This window comes from Capra hircus, chromosome 1 (assembly GCF_001704415.2).
Source record: "Capra hircus breed San Clemente chromosome 1, ASM170441v1, whole genome shotgun sequence".
Lineage (NCBI taxonomy): Eukaryota > Metazoa > Chordata > Mammalia > Artiodactyla > Bovidae > Capra > Capra hircus.
The window spans coordinates 71,500,326-71,520,206 of NC_030808.1; the positions used below are offsets into that span (position 1 = coordinate 71,500,326).

Sequence of the window (19,881 nt, forward strand, 5' to 3'; positions counted from 1 at the left end):
AAAGATTCAGAAAAAATTAGATTATCATCATGACAAGTAAATATTTCTACAAAGTAACATTCTAGGATTCAAAATATGTCCTACTTTTTCCTTTAGAGTTTTCTAAACTAGAGAGTATAACATGGAGTAAACCATAAGGTATGTAGTCTAAAGTAAAACAAGTTAATATACAAATATAAGACAAAAACAAACAAGGTAAATTCTAGTATAATCCCAATCTCTATTTCCTAAAAGTCTATTCAACATGCCAATGTCTGAAAATCCAAGTTATTCTTAAAAGATCAACTTCATGAAAATAAAGAATTAATGAGTTTACTCTGAACACTTAACACATTCAGCCAATCAATATTAACAGAGTGTATATACTCTTGAAGTAAAACAAGAGAATTAAAAGATGAACAATAATGTCTTTGGGAGACTGAGATAATTGAGGAAAAATTTATACAACACCTAAATCTTTCCTATTTAAAGCACCTACAAAGGTAGATTTCTATAAAAATTTGGTAACTGTATTTTAAATCATAGTAAATCATTTACTATTAAAGTGTAAAGAAAATGGGAGAATGTGGTGGTAATTAAAATGACTGCCATTAAATAGACAAGAGTGATCCCATACTCATCTGAAAATACACATAGCTCACTCAGATATATACCAGACATATCATTAAAATGTCTGATGTATTTTATCATCCTTGAAAAAGATTATTTCCTTTGAAAATAATGATGCACTAAAGCAGGCAAGAAGAGAAAACACAAAAATACAAAAATATTAAAACTTATATTAGAGGAAAACTAGCCTTTAGTTGACTCACAGTTGAAAATACTGATTCTGTTGATGCTACAGATCAGTCTTATCAATCCATTACTCGTTTTCCATTTGTAGTTTGCATGTGCTTTCACTGTTTTGGACCAAACTAGTTCCCCAGCTCCTGAACAAAGATCTAAATTATAAGATCACAAAACTATACCACATACAACAGAAAAATTCTCAAATATTAAACTTAAATACAAGTAATTAGTCTAACAGTACTGAGACGAATCATTTCTACCTGTTACAAAACTTTGTCTATTTGGAAATCTCTAAGATACATATACTTCAGAAGTCTTCAAATCTAAGTAAATATTTATTATTTTCTTGCTAAAATTTAAAGTTTGCAAACACTAGGAGTAAGGGAAGTACAGAAGTTCAGAAATACCCTCAAAGGAACTCGAGGAAAAGTTTTCTAGCTTCTAGTTACAATTTGTTGTTGTTTAGTTGCTGAGTCGTGTCCGACTCTGAAACCATAGACTGCAGCATGTTAGGCTCCTCTGTCATCCACTATCTCCCAGAGACTGCTCAGATTCATGTTCTTTGAGTCAATGATGCTATATTACCATCGCCTCCTCTGCTGCTCTACTCCTTTTGCCTTCACTCTTTCAATATAATATAGGTGACATCTCTAATCTATGAGTAATATTCTAGTTAATGGAAAAAATATTAAGAAAAACACCTTAACTGGTGCGACTTCCCTGGTGGCCCACTGGCTAAAACTCCCAGCTCCCACTGCAGGGCTGTGTGCATGCATGCTCAGTTGTGTCCAACTCTTTGCAACCCTATGGACTGTACCCCACCAGGCTCCTCTGCCCATGGAGTTTTTCGGGTAAGAATACTGGAGTGGGTTGTCAATGCAGGGGAGTAGGTTCAATCCCTGGTCAAGGAACTAAACATCACAAGCTGCAACTAAGGAATTTGCATGCCACAACTGAGAGATCCCACATGCCATAACTAAAGATTGCTCCTGCCACAATGAAGATCAAAGATCCCACATGCCACACCTAACACCTGAAGCAGCCAAATAAATATTTTTTAAAAATAAACCTTAACAGATACTTTGACAAAGAAGACACACAGATGGCAAACAGGCATATGAAAAGATATTCCACCATATATCATCAGGGATATGGACATTAAAACAAGGTATCACTGTACATCTATTAGAAAGGTCAAAATACAGAACACTGACAACAACTACTGCTGGCAAAAAATGAAACAACAGGAATTCTCATTCACTACCAGTAGGGATACAAAATGATACAGCCACTTTGGAAAGGGGTTTGGTGGTTTCTTACAAAACTGAACACACTCTTACCACATAATCCAGCAATCATATTCCTCAATATTTATCCAAATGAGATGAAAACTTATGTCCACAGAAAGACCTGCACACAGATGTTTATAGCAACTTTATTCATGACTGCCAAAAGCTGGAAGCAACCCAAACATCCTTGGATAGGTGAATGAATAAACTGCAGTACATCCAGACAACAGAATATCATTCAACACTTAAAAACAACAACAGAAAACACCCATGTATGTGGAGGAACCTTAAATGAATACTACTAAGTGAAAGAAGCCAATGTAAAAAGGCTATATGCTGTATATGCCAATGTAAAAAGGCTACATGCATATATTCCAATTTTATGCCATTCTGGAAAACATCACAATACAGAGAGTAAAAATATCAGTGATTGCCAGGGGTTGGAGATGAGAGAGGTGAATAGGCAGAGTACAGAGGATTTTTAGGACAGTAAAACTATTCTGTATAGTGTCGTGGATATACATAAGTATCTGTCTACAATGGTAGACACAGGTCATCACACATTTGTCCAAACCTACAGACTATACAAACCCAAGAGTGAATACTAAGGTCAAACTATGGACTTTGGGTGATAATAATGTGCTCATGCAGGTTCATCAACTGTGGCAAATGCACCACTCTCATGGGAGATGCCAAATATGAGAGAGTCTATGCATGTGTGAGGGCAGGTACCTTCTTCTCAATTTTGCTGTGAATCTAAAATTGCTCTAAAAAATAAAGTCTTTAAAAACTTAAAATAGATATGCGCTATCAAGCCATGAAAAGACATGGAGAAACCTTATCTTTGATAAGCAAAATGCATATTGCTATGGGAAAGAAATTAATATGAAAAGGCCACACACTTGAGATTTTAACTATATAACATTCTGGAAAAGGCGTAACTATACAGACAATAAAAAGATAACTGGTTCCCAGGGATTTAGGAGGAGGGAGAAAGAGAACAGGTGGAGCAAGAGACAGCGGAAAGATCAGTGGTTGCCAGGGGTTTGGTGAGAAGGACAGAGGGATAAATATGTGGAACACAGATTTCTAGGGGAGTGAAACTATCCTGGATGATACTGTAACAGTGAATACATTTGTCAAAGCAACAAATGTATATGTTAAGTTTATCAATGTTTTGACACAAAGAGCAAATCTTAATATAAACTATGGACTTTAGTTAATTTAATACTGGCTTATCAACTGTAACAAATATACCACACCAATAAAAATGTCAATGATATGAGAAATGGGAGTGTGCAATGGTAAGAATATGGAAACTGTGCTTTCCACTCAATTTTTCTATAAACCTAAAAATGCTGAAAAAGTCTAATAATTTTTTAAATGTTTAAGGGAGAATAACAAATTTATATTAAAAAACAAGCAATCTCATACTTCAATTCAAAATAATTTACAAATGTATTAAAATTTTAAATGTTGAAAAAAGAAGCCATGACAGAATTTGAATACAGTAAATATTTTTATAACCTTAGGGCTAAGAAAGTCTGTCTAAGCATAATACCAAGGGTAATTTTTTAAAAATTAGTTTAAAAACAAATGACAATGCATTAAAAACAAATGCAATTTGCAAAGCCAGGTAGCATTGATATCTCGAATGGACATTTTATACCTCTAAGGAAAAAAATGGAAAAAAAGAGTGGTGAGGGGCACATGACATGAACAAATAAATCATAGAAATTAACAACGATATAAGAAAATTCTTACATCATTGGTTATTTATCCAAAATAAAACATCAAAATGACTACAGGTATCTTCTACAGATCAGAATAGAAAATACTAAGAAGATAATACTTTGATGTGCTTAAGGGATAGTAAATTTGTCATTCTTCCACATATCTAAAAAATTAAATTAATATAACATTTTTGACAGTAATTAAACAAACAAAAAAAATCACATCAAAAGCCTTTTAAAATTGCACATCCCCTTTACCAAGCAGTTCAATTCTATGAACTTATCCAAAGAATATATCAAGGATATAGGATGAAGAACATATACAAAAGCAATGTTGTCTATAATTCAGAAAAATTATATATCTAAATGCTCCTGGGAAATTATAACTACAGAAAAATCTATACAGTGCAACAGTCTTTAAACAGCACAACCGACTGATATGGAAAGGCACATAATGATAAACTTTGTGGGATAAAGATAGTTAAAATGTACAGCACAGAGAAGTCACACTGTATACACTTAAGCAAATTCAACCACAGTACCTCTTTTCACCAAAAATAGGGAAATTCTTCCTATTAGTCCAGTAAGCAAATGCCAGCAAATAAAAACTGAGAAGAGAGAAGACTGTTCCCTCAGGTAGACTCCATTATCATAGTATCTCTCTATATTTCACTGTGCTGAATGTGATTCTAGAATTATGTGCTTTTAATACTAAAGGTCATTTAAACACAAGTCAACTACTTCATCTGCTGCCCAACTGAAGGAATTATTTCTCTCTGCTAGAGAGAAAAACAGTGGAACTGTAGTTAATGAGAAACAATTCCTGAAGAATTTTTTTTTTTTTTTCTGAAGAATTTTTAAGGATAATTTTAATCTGATAATATTTTTCATTTTATATAACAATTTTAAGTATCAATTCCCATTGAACTGCAGAATCAATTATACCATGTTTTATTTGGAGCTTCCCAGGTGGCTCAAGTGGTAAAGAATCCGCCTGCCAATGCAGGAGACCAGGGTTCAATTCCTGGGTTGAGAAGATCCCTGGAGGAGGAAATGGCAACCCACTCCTGTATTCTTGCCTGGACAATTCCACCAAAACCACAGGTGACAAAAGAAAGAATACTGGAATTTCCATGGACAGAGGAGCCTCGTGGGCTACAGTCCATGGGGTCATAAAAAGTTAGACGCAACTGAGCACCATGTTCTACACACAAAATTTGTATACAGGACTTTGTTTTGCAAAATGAAAGAGTGTATATATACACAAGAATAACATTCTAGAAGGATCTTTACCCTATGGAAGAAGTAGGTTATCTCTGTTGTAAGAATTCTCCTGCTTATAATATTTTATATTAAGTACACGTATCTGACTATAAATGTTTATGAATTCCACTCTGGAGGGTTAGACAAAAGACAACTAGACAGCTAATGTACAATGAAATACAATCCAATCATTTCCAAGAGAAAAATTTTACCAGTTAATTGATTAAAAGCAAGCACAATGTTTTTGTAAACTAAAGTATCCAACATTCAAACCTACTCAGGCACAGATTACTCTGCTTTTGACTAAACCAACATACATTTAAAAACTCATTTTGAAAAAAAAAAAATAATAATAAAAACTCATTTTGATTTCCAAAGAAGGAAGTACATAAAATTTTAAACCATGTATTATAATTTGTTGTTTCACACACTAGAAAGAGAAAAAAGGACAAGCCAATATCCAAAATAAATTATTCCAACACTTTAAATATGATATGACTAACAGTCATAGTATATTCCTTAAAACAAGGTATGTATCAAAAGGAACCAGAACTTCTCAAAGAAATGGTTGATTCTAAGGATGGGGCAGGTTATACACAAGATGAACCTAGAACATCATGTTATGCCAAAAACTACAGAAGTGCTTAAAAAAAATGAGGGAAGGCCATAAAGACATTACGGCCAAGCTAGAGAAGACTTACACTAGGTAAATCTGAGACAATCTGAACACCCAAATCATTAAGGATGATAGTAAGTGATCAACCACTGAAAGAAATATGATAGCTAGATAGGTAGGTAGGTAGATAAATGGAAGAGGAGTGCTCTTTATTATAGTAAAATACCAAGCAGCACTTTTCTGTAGTTAACTGGAAACTATAGAAAAGTGCTGCTGTATTAAAAAAAAAACTCTACTACAATCTTTCAACTGTCATTTTCAACACAGTAAAAACTGATTCAGGCAAGCATCATCAGTGGATGCTAAGCCTAGGTGGAAATGTCTCTAAAGAGCAGGGAGACTACAAGGTGTTAAAGTGTCTCCCCCATATACTGCTTATAAACGGCAAAGGGGAAAAAAATAACTACAGACTACAGCAATCAGACAATACCTTAACAGGGTGATTAAAATCAACATTAAATGAAGGGCAGAAGACATCATGTACCTATCTGGATGTACAGAAACACAGAGAATACATAACCTGAGTTTAATCACAAGCAAATATTAGCAAACTTACAACAGGAAACTTTATATAAAAAAATAAGAGCAGGGGGAACTATACTCTTCAAATATGTTAATATCATAAAAGACACAGGCTGTGGAAATGTGCACAGATTAAAGAAGACTAAAGAGGAACCAGAGATCAAATTGCCAACATCTGCTGGATCTTAGAAAATGCAAGAGAATTCCAGAAAATCATCTAATTCTGCTTCACTGATTACACTAAAGCCTTTAACTGTGTGGATCACACAGACTGTGGAAAGTTTTTCAAAAGATGGGAATACCACACCACCTTACCTGTCTCCTGCGAAATCAGTATGCAGGTCAAGAAGCAACACAACCGAACATGGAACAACTGATTCAAAATTGGCAAAGTGAAAGTGCAGTCGCTCAGTCGTGTCCAACTCTTTGCGACCACATGGACTGTAGCCTACTGTAGCCATAGGATTTTCCAGGCAAGAGTACTAGAGTGGGTTGCCATTTCCTTCTTCAGGGGATCTTCCCAACTCAGGGACCGAACCCAGGTCTCCTGCATTGCAGGCAGATGCTTTAGCATCTGAGCCACCAGGGAAGCCCCAAAATTGGGAAAGGAGTATGTCAAGGCTGTATATTGTCACCCTGCTTATTTAATTTATATGCAGAGTACATCACGCAAAATGCAGGGCTGGATGAAGCACAAGCTGGAATATCAAGCACAAGCTGGAGAAATATCAATAACGTCAGATAACCAGATGACACCACCCTTATGGCAGAAAGCAAAGAGGAAATAAAGGACCTCTGGATGAGGTGAAAGAGGAGACTGAAAAAGCTGGTTTAAAACTCAAACATTCAAAAAAACTAAGATCATGGCATCTGGTCCCATCACTTCATGGCAAACAGACAGGGGAAACAATGGAAACAGTGAGAGACTATTTTGGGGGGCTCCAAAATCACTGCAGATGGTGACTGCAGCCATTAAATTAAAAGACGCTCGCTCCTTGGAAGAAAAGCTATGACCAATCTAGATAGCATATTAAAATGCAGAGACATTACTTTGCCAACAAAGGTCCATCTAGTCAAAGCTATGGTTTTTCCAGTAGTCATGTGTGAATGTGAGAGTTGGACCATAAAGAAGGCTGAGCATTGAAGAATTGATACTTTTGAACTGTGGTGTTGGAGAAGACTCTTGAGAGTCCCTTGGACTTCAGGGAGACTAAACCAGTCAATCTTAAAGGAAATCAACCCTGAATATTCATTAGAAGGACTGATGCTGAAGCTGAAGCACCAGTACTCTAGCCAACTGATGCAAAGAGCTGGAGCATCAGAAAAGACCCTGATGCTGGGAAAGGCTGAAGGCAGAAGAGGATGACAGAGGACAAGATGGTTGGGTGGCATCACTGACTGAATGGACAGTCAGTTTCAGCAAGCTCTGGGAGATGGTGAAGAACAGGGGACAGGAAGGACAGGGAAGCTTGGCGTGCTGCAGTCCATGGGGCCATAAAGAGTTGGACATGACACAGCAACTGACAGCAACAATAAAGAGACTTGACAACTAAATGCAATACCTGGATAGTATATCAGAAAAATCATTGGAAAAGGAAATTTTTAATATGAAAAAAACTGTCCCTACATAGATAAAATAACCAGGGCTAGAAGAAATATTTAAAGATGCTTTTACAGCTCTCTGTGATTGCAAGGTTCTAAAGAAATTCAACCAGCTTCTGCTTTTTCATAGTATTGCCTCAAAGCAAGAGTAACAAATAAGTAACAACCCAATTCAATCAAAACCACCAACCAGAAAGTTAATAAAATTTTCCTCCAATTCCATAAAGTTGTAGCCAATAGTCTGATCCATATTCTGTTATAACTGTTTTCCTTCCTCAAACCTACACACACACACACAGGTGCACAATGATACACTAACATATTATATCACTGAGGCCAATAATGAGCAAAAAATCTAAGGAACTCTGACATTTTACCATTATAGCTGGAAGTTTGTAAACTTTGACTACTGAATACGCTTTTCAAAATATGTAAATTCCATCATTATAAACATTCTCCTTAAAGTAAAAACTTTTAAAAAACATTGACCCTACAGAGGTCTAGACTGGTACAAAATCTTTGAGGACCACCGAGATCCTCTCTGATCCCAGACAAACCTGAGAATGAGAGATGACCGCAAACCACTATGGACCCTAACAGCTGTCATCAAACCATATCCAATCTATTTTACTCACAAAATGTCCAACTAGAAGTACAGAAAATGAGACTACAAAATCAAATACACTAAGTTTTCAACTTGCTCTCACCTAAATCAAGGATTAAAATTAGGTGGACTTTATTTCCCATTTATACAAAAATAACACCAGATGTTTGGGAAATAAATTTTTTTAAAATGCATAGTTCACGGACTTCTTTAAAACTATAATTTAAATACCTCTAAAGAAACAACTTAGCTGAAACTCAGAAGTTAATAAAATCTTTTCTACTTTCAATAATTTTTAAATCGACAAACCATCCTTCAAGGATACTACTACCAAGCCTCAGAGCAAGAACAATGATTACCATATTTCACTGAATTGAGGATACTGATACTGACACTATCAACTATAAAATGCACCATTATTTCACATGTCACTAAGAATGTAAAACCAATGCTAATATATATCCACTATAAAATTCATCCCAAGTTCCGAGATGTTAGTTTTTAAAATTGGTATCTTAGAACAGATACAGTGCTGTATGTGCATGCCTATTCCTCTGAATAACAACAAAGTGGTGGTGGTTTAGTGGCTAAGTGGTGTCCAACTCTTGCAACCCCATGGACTAGTCTGCCAGGGTCCTCTCTTCACGGGATTTCTCAGGCAAGAATACTGGAGTGGGTTGCCATCTCCTTCGCCAGGGTATCTTCCCGACCCAGGGACTGAACCCATGTCTCCTGCACTGCAGGTGGATTCTTTACTGTTGAGCCACCAAGGAAGCCCTCAAGGTGCCAGAAGCCTAACCCTAATAATATATCAACTACAGGGTAGGGGGATCCCATGACAACTTAGGTCCTTGCACAAAGCTGTTATAAATGCATGGAAACAGTGGATACAAACTACCAATTCAAGAATCACTCAATAAATAACTGTTGTAGACTACAAGTCCAAGTAGTAACTAATTCACTATAGCCTAAGAAAATGACTTCCAAACTCTTAAAGTAAAAAACCTAAGCACCATATATGATTTTCAACAATTAGTGGTCAAGACCCTAGGTCTCCTTTAATTCAATGATTCACAAGTATCACCTCAGAAGATGAAGTACTACCTACTAAAGGAAAAAACAGTTAACAGAATTTTTCAGTACATACTATGAACACAATGGACTCTAGTTTAACAGGGTAATTTACAGATTTAAAAAACTATCACACTGTTTCAAAATCAATGGTACAGGTGCAAAGGAAAGACAATCTTACTGACCTAAAAATTTTCAAAAATTAATCCAACTTAAGCATGTACCAGAAACTGTATTTATTAACTAATAGTGTGAACAATTAATTCAATTACAGTATAGAAACACAAAAAATCTTTACTAAATTTACTCGTTTCAAAATTCCTAAAATGTATTACTTTCCTCACACCAAAATCTGATACTATATTCTATATGACCTTAAAATATAAGTAAACCTAAACAGCAAAGCTTAAATTCACAACCAATAAAATTACACAGGACAAAGAAGATTGACAAGTATAAGTTACAATTAGAAAACTAACTCTACCAGAATTCAATTATGCATAAGAATAAACACATTCAAAATAGGGGAGGCAGAATATATCCAAAAAAAAAAAAATCCCCATCAACATTGCAAATCTACTTCCCATCTCAATCTAAGTGTTGGTTCTGGTTGACTACTTCACTAATCATTTTCTTAAGTCATGGACTCCACACAGAGAACTTCATCTATCTATGAATTACATATAAAATAAGACATACAAGTCATACTACTTTTTCCTAAATGGTGAGCCTACTAAATAAAACATTCCTAGGTTTAATGGTGATTTAGAAAATAACTAAAAATGATTTTCCCTTCCTTTGTTGTTTTTTCAGAGGAATCCAATTGATCCATTTGGACCTTAAACCCCAGAACTTAGAAATTCAAATGTAATAAATGTCCAAAAACAAAATAAGCAAAATACTGGTCATTTTTAAACATGAGTGACAGACATATAATAGTTCATTATACTGTTCTCTCTGTTGTCGTGTATGTTTTCAAAAGTTTATAATAATGCTAAATTATATTTAAGTGTACTGAGTGATTTTCTTTAACGTTTTCTTTAATTCTAAAACTAATTTAGTAGAGTATCAATTTACCAATAAGCTATTTGATAGAATACATTAATTTGAAAGTAATATAGGATAAGATACATTAACCTCAAATCACATCAAAAGTTACTCCATCGATACACAGATATAAGGCTGTAACTACTGAGGAAAAAAATGTAATGCAATGAAATGTCTTATTTTAATATGTTATATAGTCATTGATTAATAAAAATGCATTTTATTCTTGAAATTGAAAGGGACAATTTTTCTAGTTCAGTAGTTTGTAAACTTTTCAAGGTACCTAGAGAAGAGGCCCAGAACAGATCATCTTGTTTTATATACCAGGAATTGTGTACAAAATATAAGCTTTTGCTTTAAAAAAGAATCTAGCTACTTTTTAGGAAAAAGGTTAAAAGCCACTGTTCCACTGCATCCACATGCTACAGCTAATGTAGGGACCTAGAAAAGATTATATGATTTATACCATCTCATCCAATCTATAGCACTATCAGGAGTAGAACTCAGCACCCTTGTTCAGTTCTCCTTTAAAACAATGAACCACATCAAATTTAAGTTAGAGTTAAGAATAAAATTTTGTTTCAATATTCTTATCTGTAAAACAAGATTAGACCAAGATTATCTGTAAGATCATTTTTCAAGTCTAAAACTGTAATTCTACAAATGCCAAGTTTAAACAGAGGTCTATATTAAGAGAATGAATGTTCTTAAACACAGAACTTTTCAAACATTTTCAGAGATTCCAGAGAAATAAAACCAACAAAGAAACAAGCTAACAGTTATTCAGTCATTACTTTTTGCAACCTCTTCATTTTTTAATGCTAGGATATTACACTTTGTTATCAAAGACCACTGAAATAATCATACTGAAAGTTTTTTTGGTTATTAGATATTTTTGGAAAAGATATTGGTCTAAGTATCAAAATACACAATTCACTGGATGTTCAAGTAACTGCATGCCTCACAGAGAGCCAAGTCTATCACTCTCTTAAGTTTAAAATAAGTGAATTCAGAGAAGCCTTAAGCCCAGCTGACACACAATGGTCACAAATAAAGTTTTAATTCCCACCTATTAAAGCCTGAAAGAGGTTGCTCTGGAATATGTTAATAACCCGTTCTATGGAACTTCTGAGCTGTCTGTCTTCTGTTTGGCTTAGTTTCGAACGATAATCTTCCAAAAGGTGCAGTGCTCTCTGGGTATCTGAAAAGAAAAAAAAGTTTGATTAAAATTATATACTTACAAGGAAGTATTACAAACTAGCTATGCAGCAAAATACTCTGCAAGATACCTAAACAATTCTCCAAACCAACTACTATGTTCCTGTACATATAAATAGTCCTTAGAAATGAAATAATCCAAAAACTGTTCATTATGTCACAATAAAACAAAGTGAGTAGTTTGTAACCAATGTGTTCTAGTGATCATTTAATCAGTGTTAGTAACATAGTTTCAGTTGATCTGATATACAAACACTGATTACTACAATCCGTCATTATAATTCAAATATTCTTTCAAAACTAGTAGTTCTTAGCTAGTATTCCACATTCGTTCACGAAAGGGTTTACTAAGAATGATTTAAATGAAATATTAAAACGCCAACACAAACTTTTAAAAAAGACATTTCTGAGGGAAAAAAGTTAATTGCCTCTCCAGTCACTACAGAGATGTCAAGGGAAAAAAGTTTGACAAACACTTAGGTGTTTCCATCTTCTGAATGATTGAGGCTTAGATTCCGTAAGTAATAAGGCTAAGGCTGGGCTGTCTCATCAGTTACACAAACATCTGTAAAACATAGCAAGCACAAAACAGAAAAAAGCAAGGGATACCCGCAAGAGTTCCGAAGTAAACTCTCACCTTGCTTCCGGACCGGCATTTTTCTCCAGAATCAGGAAGAGAGCACACACCTTAGAACACAAAACAGAAAGGAAACAGAACTGAATTCAGAAAAGAACAGAATCGAGGTTAACCTAGCATTTACCCCTAACTCTCAAATCGAAAAACTCCTAGCCCTATTTGAAAAGTCCACCTGGCAAAGTTTTCCCAAGTCAAAGGAGAAAGAGCCTCAAAACCCAGCAGTGTCAATGTAGAAAGCTCTAACCTAAGGTTGGGTTCCCCTGCAAATTAAGAGCAGACAGGAGCAAGCTGCCAAACTCTCCTCGAAAGCTGCCCCTTCTCCAAAGGGAGCTTAATGCTAGACGTGGGGCCACCCCTCCCCCGGCATAAGAAGGCATACCCCCCACCTGCTACTGGGGGGTGAAGAGGCGCTCCGACCCTTGGCCCCTAAACCAGCAGAGACTGTAAAGCAGTCCGAGAAGGAACCAACTGGATTGATCACCCCGCCCTGCTCGGGCCCCCTCCTCTCGCTTGCCTGATTCCTTGTTGGCTTCCTCAGAGCTACTCCAGCGAGGGCCGGACAGGACAGCGGCCGCTCTCCGACGCCCTCGTGCCCCACATGCACACCTCCGCGGGCCCCCACACCTGCGGCGCCGCCACAAAGTTCCTGCGAGTGGCGTGCGCTCGGAGCTGGGGTGCGCCCCGGCCCGTCTCCCCCGCCCTGCCCCGCTCCACGTCCCCCCGCCCCACCCGGGGCTTGCGGAGCTGTGCAGAGGGGGGTGAGGGAACGGGGGAGGAGCTCCCCTCGGCGGCTGCACCCCCGTTGCCTCTTCCTCCGCCTCAGCCGCCGGCGCCTCCTCACTCGCCGGTGCCCGCTAGCCCGCTCGCCTTCTCAGCTCTTAGCCGCCACACCCCCGGAACCTCGCCTCCTTCCGCGCCCCCAACCGCTCTCCCCCCAAACTTTCCGCCAAGATGGCGGCCCTTGATCTGGATTGCCGCGCCCCCACGTGACCGCTTTCCCAGCGCTCTCAGCCAATGGGAAGTGAGGAGGCGGCTCGCGCCGAGCCCCGGGCTCTCAGCGCTGCAACCTTTGGGTTCGAAGAGGGAGGAGGGCCAGGAGGGGGCTGGGGACGGCAGAAGGGGACCTGAGGAACGTCGAAGTGAACCTCCTTGCGTAAAGGCGCGGCCACCGAAGTGGTTCTGAGAACAAAGGAGTTGACGCACAGACTCTACAGGTGGGCCAGGGCGCCCTGGAAGAGCCCGCCTTTACCTCGTCCTAGCCCACCGGTGTGTCCCGCGGCTCTGAGCGAGGGCGAGGAAGAGTGACAGTGTCGGAAGAGAAATGTGACCTCACCTACACCAGATCCAGGACACACATTCCGAGCCACCCTTTAACCTCACTAAACGCGTGTCGTTTCCAACTCTGCCGGAGAGAGATCCACCCCGGGGGTGGATCCCCAACCTGGAAAAGCATTCTCAGGGAGGTGTCGACTGCACCACCCACGATAGGGGGCGGGAAAGGGCGGGGCCTGGGAGGGGGAAAAGGGAGGCGTTTGCGAGGGGGAGGGGTGCCGTCTCTGCATTCTTACACTTGGTGCTAATTTTTTAAAGTTACTGTTGGCCCCTCAGTAAAAGTTTTGGAGGAACTGAGTTAAAGAAGGGTAGGTAAAATATGGAGATTAGTTAATCTGATAAGAAATTGAAGGTTTCGCCAGAGAATTTTTTAAATCTAAGTGATTAATTCCAAGTATGAATGCATTTAAGGAAGGGAATAGAAAATTGGTTCGTTGGTTCTCATTCATTCTCCCTTGCCTGCAACTCCCTCCAAGTCAACAGCTTCACGTATTACCAAGCTCTGGCGGCCCCTTTAAGAACTCACCCGTAGCTACCGCTGAAGCTCAGCAAAACTAGTTTAAAGCTAGTTTACGTAGTCCCTAGGAGAAGGAAATGGCAACCCACTCCAGTGTTCTTGCCTGGAGAATCCCAGGAACGGGGGAGCCTGGTGGGCTGCCGTCTATGGGGTCACACAGAGTCGGACACGACTGAAGTGACTTAGCAGCAGCAGCAGGAAAGGGACTACTAGCCGGCTGGGACCCCGCTTCGGGGCTGAGCCTCCCAGGATCTGGAAAAGGAATTGGGCAAAGATGTCCAAATCACTTCCACATCTTCGACCCTCTTCTGTGTAGCAGCAACCTCCATGCTCTGATCCAGAGAGAAGAATTTGCCTAAGATGACCCAATTCAGTTCAGTCGCTCAGTCGTGTCCAGTTGTTTGCGACCCCATGGACTGCAGCACGCCCGGCCTCCCTGTCCATCACCAACTCCTGGAGCTTACTCAAACTCATGTCCATTGAGTCGGTGATGCCATCCAACCATCTCATCCTCTGTCGTCCCCTTCTCCTCGCGCCTTCAATCTTTCCCAGCATCAGGGTCTTTTCCAATGAGCCAGTTCTTCCCATCAGGTGGCCAAAGTTTGGAGTTTCAGCATCAGTCCTTCCAATGAATATTCATGACTGATTTCCTTTAGGATTGACTGGTTGGATCTCCTTGCAGTCCAAGGGACTCTCAAGAGTCTTCTCCAACACCACAGTTCAAAAGCATCAATTCTTCTGTGCTCAGCTTTCTTATAGCCCAACTTTCACATCCATACATGACTACTGGAAGAACTATAGCTTTGACTAGACAGACCTTTGTTGGCAAAGTAATGTCTCTACTTTTTAATATGCTGTCTAGGTTGGTCATAACTTTTCTTCCAAGGAGCAAGCGTCTTTTCATGGCTGCAGTCATGATGTGCAGTGATTCCTTACAAATAGCTGTGAAGAGAAGAGAAAGACAAAGGAGAAAAAGAAAGATATACCGATCTGAATGAAGAGTTCCAAAGACTAGCAAGGAGAGATAAGAAAGCCTTCCTCAGTGATCAATGCAAAGAAGTAGAGGAAAACAATAGAATGGGAAAGACTAGAGATCTCTTCAAGAAAATTAGAGATACCAAGGGAACATTTCATGCAAAGATGGGCTCAATAAAGGACAGAAATGGTATGGACCTAACAGAAGCAGAAGATATTAAGAAGAGGTTGCAAGTATACACAGAAGAACTGTACAAAAAGATCTTCATGACCAAGATAATCACGATGGTGTGATCACTCATCTAGAACCAGACATCCTGGAATGTGAAGTCCAGTGGACCTTAGGAAGCATCACTGTGAACAACGCTAGTGGAGGTAATGGAATTCTGTTGAGCTATTTCAAGATCACCCAGAGTAAGTGACAAAACTGGAACCACAGAGATCATGTCTGTCAAAACTAGAAGGCTTTTCCCAGTAAACCAGATAGCCTTTCACTGGGGCAATATCCTTGGGCTAATAAAGAAAAGTCCAAGGAACCTTGTACTGTAATCATAACAGTTGCTCAGAGGTATACGGGTTTCACTTCTGGATTGCATCTTGGAATCCTAACTTGTTATGAGAACCCAATGACTTAAAAGCTCATCTAGACTTACTATCTCAGTTTAAGATAAACTGAGGTCCAGAGAGGGGAAGCAACTTGCCCAAGGACATATAGACCAATCAGTGACAGCAGCCCAGAATTAATGCTCCTAGCTTCAGTTCAAGATTCCTCCCACTGTGACTTTGGATACCTGAGAGTAGTATATTGCTGGTGTATTGATAGAAAATTTCTTTATGTGTTCCTGCATCATGGGAGCTTGAACAACAGTTAAAGCAGCATTTCAGAGAAGAAATGGGATGAAAAAGTAAAAGGAAGATCTTAAAAGCAAGTGTTTAAATAGGAGGATTTTTAAAATAGTGAAATAGGTGGTGGGGAGGGTTAATAGTGGGCTTCCTTGGATGACTCAGATGGTAAAGAATCTGCCTGCAATGTGGGAGACCTGGGTTGGATCTCTGGATTAGGAAGATCCCCTGGAGGTGTACATGGCAACCCAGTCCAGTATTCTTGCCATGAGAACCCCTATGGACAGAGGAGCCTAGCAGGCTATAGTTCTTCACGTCGCAGAGTTGGACAAGACTGAGCAACTAAGCACAGCACAGCAAGGGGTTAACAGTGAAAATAACTAATGGCATGCATGCTGTTATCAAGACTTCATTGATGATCTGTGAGTGAAGCGGTTCCACTTCAGGAACCATTCTAAGAATGGAATTGGCAGAATTTAGGAGAAGAGGAAGAGATTTCATCTACCCCCTTAATTTCATCTGTTGTTCATATATGTTCACTTGGTAGGTGATGGGGATATAAATAAAGATCTAAGCCCTGCTCTCAAGGACCCGCAGCCTAGTAACAAATGGACAAAGACCAATGCAGGTTTTCTCAGGGGCCACTGACAAGTCAAAAACAAAATCTATGTGAGTTCTCAATGTCTTCCTAGTCCTCTCCCTAAAATCAAAAAGAAGCAGAAAAAGAAGAGGAAACAAGAGGACATGAAGCCCTTTCTTCTTGTCATCTTTTAGCCATACGTGGTTAGCAGTGTCCAGAATGGACATAAATGAATGACACTAACACCTGTTCCACCCTTGGGGTTAGGACAAGTCCAGGCCTAGAATGTGGAGCCTTTATTCTTCATTCCTCCCTTCTATCCATCAGTATTAGTTACCTAAAGCTGCATAACAAATTCCTCTAAGCTTAGTAACTTAAAACACAGTAGCTTAGTAACTAAAACAGTAATAAACATTATCTCACATTTTTTGTGCATCAGAAATTCAGGAGAACTTTAGCTGCATGGCTCTGGCTTGTGGTCTCAAGAGACTGCAGTCAAGATGTTTACCAGGGCTGCAATCATCTGAAGATTTAACGGATTAAAGGAGGCTCTTCCAATATGACTCCCACATGGCCTCTGACTGTTGGCAAGAGGCCTCAGTTTACCAAGCAGTTCAGTCTATAAGGCTGAGTGATTATCTTCATGATATGGTAGCTGACTTCCTCCAGAGCACATGTTCATAGAGAGCAAGGCAGCAACCACAACATCTTTCATAACCTAATCTCAGAAGTAATATGCCATCATTTCCACAGCCTCATATTTGTTACTCAGGCCAACCTCAAAGAGTATGAATATCAGGAGGTTAGACCCAGTGGGGGCCTCTTAGAGTCTGGCTACCACATCATCACAACATATGAAGCAATGGCATCTGGATTTTTCCAAACTTCTATTTCCTTGAAGTTCTCCTCACTTCAGCCAGATAGCATCTGCCATCAACTTCAGACATCCTGAAATGTGAAGTCAAGTGGGCCTTAGAAAGCATCATTACAAACAAAGCTAGTGGAGGTGATGGCATTCCAGTTGAGCTATTTCAAATCCTGAAAGATGATGCTGTGAAAGTGCTGCACTCAATATGCCAGCAAATTTGGAAAACTCAGCAGTGGCCACAGGACTGGAAAAGGTCAGTTTTCATTCCAATCCCAAAGAAAGGCAATGCCCAAGAATGCTCAAACTACCGCACAATTGCACTCATCTCACATGCTAGTAAGGTAATGCTCAAAATTCTCCAAGCCAGGCTTCAGCAATACGTGAACCGTGAACTTCCTGATGTTCAAGCTGGTTTTAGAAAAGACAGAGGAACCAGAGATCAAATTGCCAACATCCATTGGATCATGGAAAAAGCAAGAGAGTTCCAGAAAAACATCTATTTCTGCTTTATTGACTATGCCAAAGCCTTTGACTGTGTGGATCACAAGAAACTGTGGAAAATTCTGAAAGAGATAGGAATACCAGACCACCTGACCTGCCTCTTGAGAAATCTGTATGCAGGTCAGGAAGCAACAGTTAGAACTGGACATGGAACAACAGACTAGTTCCAAATAGGAAAAGGAGTACGTCAAGGTTGTATATTGTCACTCTGCTTATTTAATTTATATGCAGAGTACATCATGAGAAACACTGGACTGGAAGAAACACAAGCTGGAATCAAGATTGGCGGAAGAAATATCAATAACCTCAGATATGCAGATGACACCACCCTTATGGCAGAAAGTGAAGAGGAGCTTAGCCTCTTGATGAAAGTGAAAGAGGAGAGTGAAAAAGTTGGCTTAAAGCTCAACATTCAGAAAACGAAGATCATGGCATCTGGTCCCATCACTTCATGGCAAATAGATGGGGAAACAGTGGAAACAGTGTTAGGCTTTATTTTGAGGGGCTCCAAAATCACTGCAGATGGTGATTGCAGCCATCCTTATAGCTCCACATCTCTGTCTGTGTCCTTTCCCCCAGCCAGGTCCCCAGTCTATCTTGTGTACAATTACCCAGGTCCTGCCAGCTCTATTGCATCTTTTGCTCTCACCCTGGCAGTGGCAGTGTGCTGCTCATGCCAACGTCATCAATAAAAGGAAAGGGTGCTATCAAAAACAGCCATGCCAGCTTAGGCTCCAAGAAAAGGAACAGTGCTGAGAATGATACCATGCTGGTTTAGACCTCCAGGAAGAGCTCAGGAGGCATTTCCTTGCAACACACTTAAGAGGAATCTAGCAAACCAGCACCTAGAAAGAAGAGTAACCAGAGCAGTCAGGGATGTGAAACCTTACCCCAGTGGGGAACCTAGGGTCAGTTCTTTCAGAAAAGAGAACTTTAGGGAGCTTGACTTTAATCTTCAAACAAGCTTATTCCGTGTATCTAGGGGACAGGACTAAAACTAATGGATGAGAGTTTACAGGGCCACAAGAAGTTCTTCTTTAATCAGTCAGAACTCTAAAATTCCAAAGAACTGCCCCAGGATGGCGGGCGTTCCCCTTCAAGCAGAGGCTGAAAGAATCCAGCAAGGCTTCCTTCTTCCTTCTACCTCCCTTGTCAGAGAGAGGTAGATAACCAGGACAGAAGATTGGACTAAGTGGCCTTTGAGACAACAATTCCAAGCACTTGAAATTTTGGTCCCTGCTGTGATATTTGTACCATTTTATCTACATCAAAAATCCGTTCCATCCATTTTTAGTGGTACTAAGACTGACCTGCTTCTGCACAGATAATTCTTACCAAAACATAAGGTACAAGTTGAAATCAGTTCTCTTTAAAACGTGGACAGTTGCCCACCTCCATGACAATTAGGGACCGAACTCATGCTTTTTAATGTATGATCCATCCTCAAATTCCTATATTATGCTGTAATGAGTTCCTAAGTCAGTATCAGACTAATAACTGCTTCCCATTTAAACTGGTGTACTTTTGTACTGCTATAGCCCTTCATAGAGTGTTCAAAGACAGATTTAACTCATTGTAGTCTCACAGCAACCTTTGTGATAAATGTATTGATTACGACCTCCCACTTTGCAGAGGAGAACATTGAGGAAAAAGGAAATAAATAATCCAGTCTAGGACACCACAGCTAGTGACTAATAGAGCTGGGACTGATGGTTGGTTCATTGTTTACTCTATTGAATTACGTTGCATTTTCTCTACTTGATTCTTTTCTAAAACAACAAACAAGCAAACAACTGTGTGTGTGTGTGTGTGTG

General features: G+C 39.2%; 1 protein-coding gene across 7 annotated transcripts in view; it reads right to left on the reverse strand.

Annotated features, from left to right (window-relative positions):
- Positions 1–13,414, reverse strand: part of DLG1 (discs large MAGUK scaffold protein 1) — a 266,358-nt gene extending 252,944 nt beyond the window's left edge. For all 7 annotated transcript variants that reach the window (XM_013963634.2, XM_013963625.2, XM_013963629.2 and 4 more), the window contains exons 1-3: positions 12,966–13,414; positions 12,452–12,501; positions 11,666–11,797 (exon numbers count right to left, since the gene is read on the reverse strand). In XM_013963634.2, the coding sequence (XP_013819088.1) occupies positions 11,666–11,797; positions 12,452–12,470 (151 nt within the window). In that variant the 5' untranslated portion in view covers positions 12,471–12,501; positions 12,966–13,414. The remainder of the gene's footprint in view (positions 1–11,665; positions 11,798–12,451; positions 12,502–12,965) is intronic.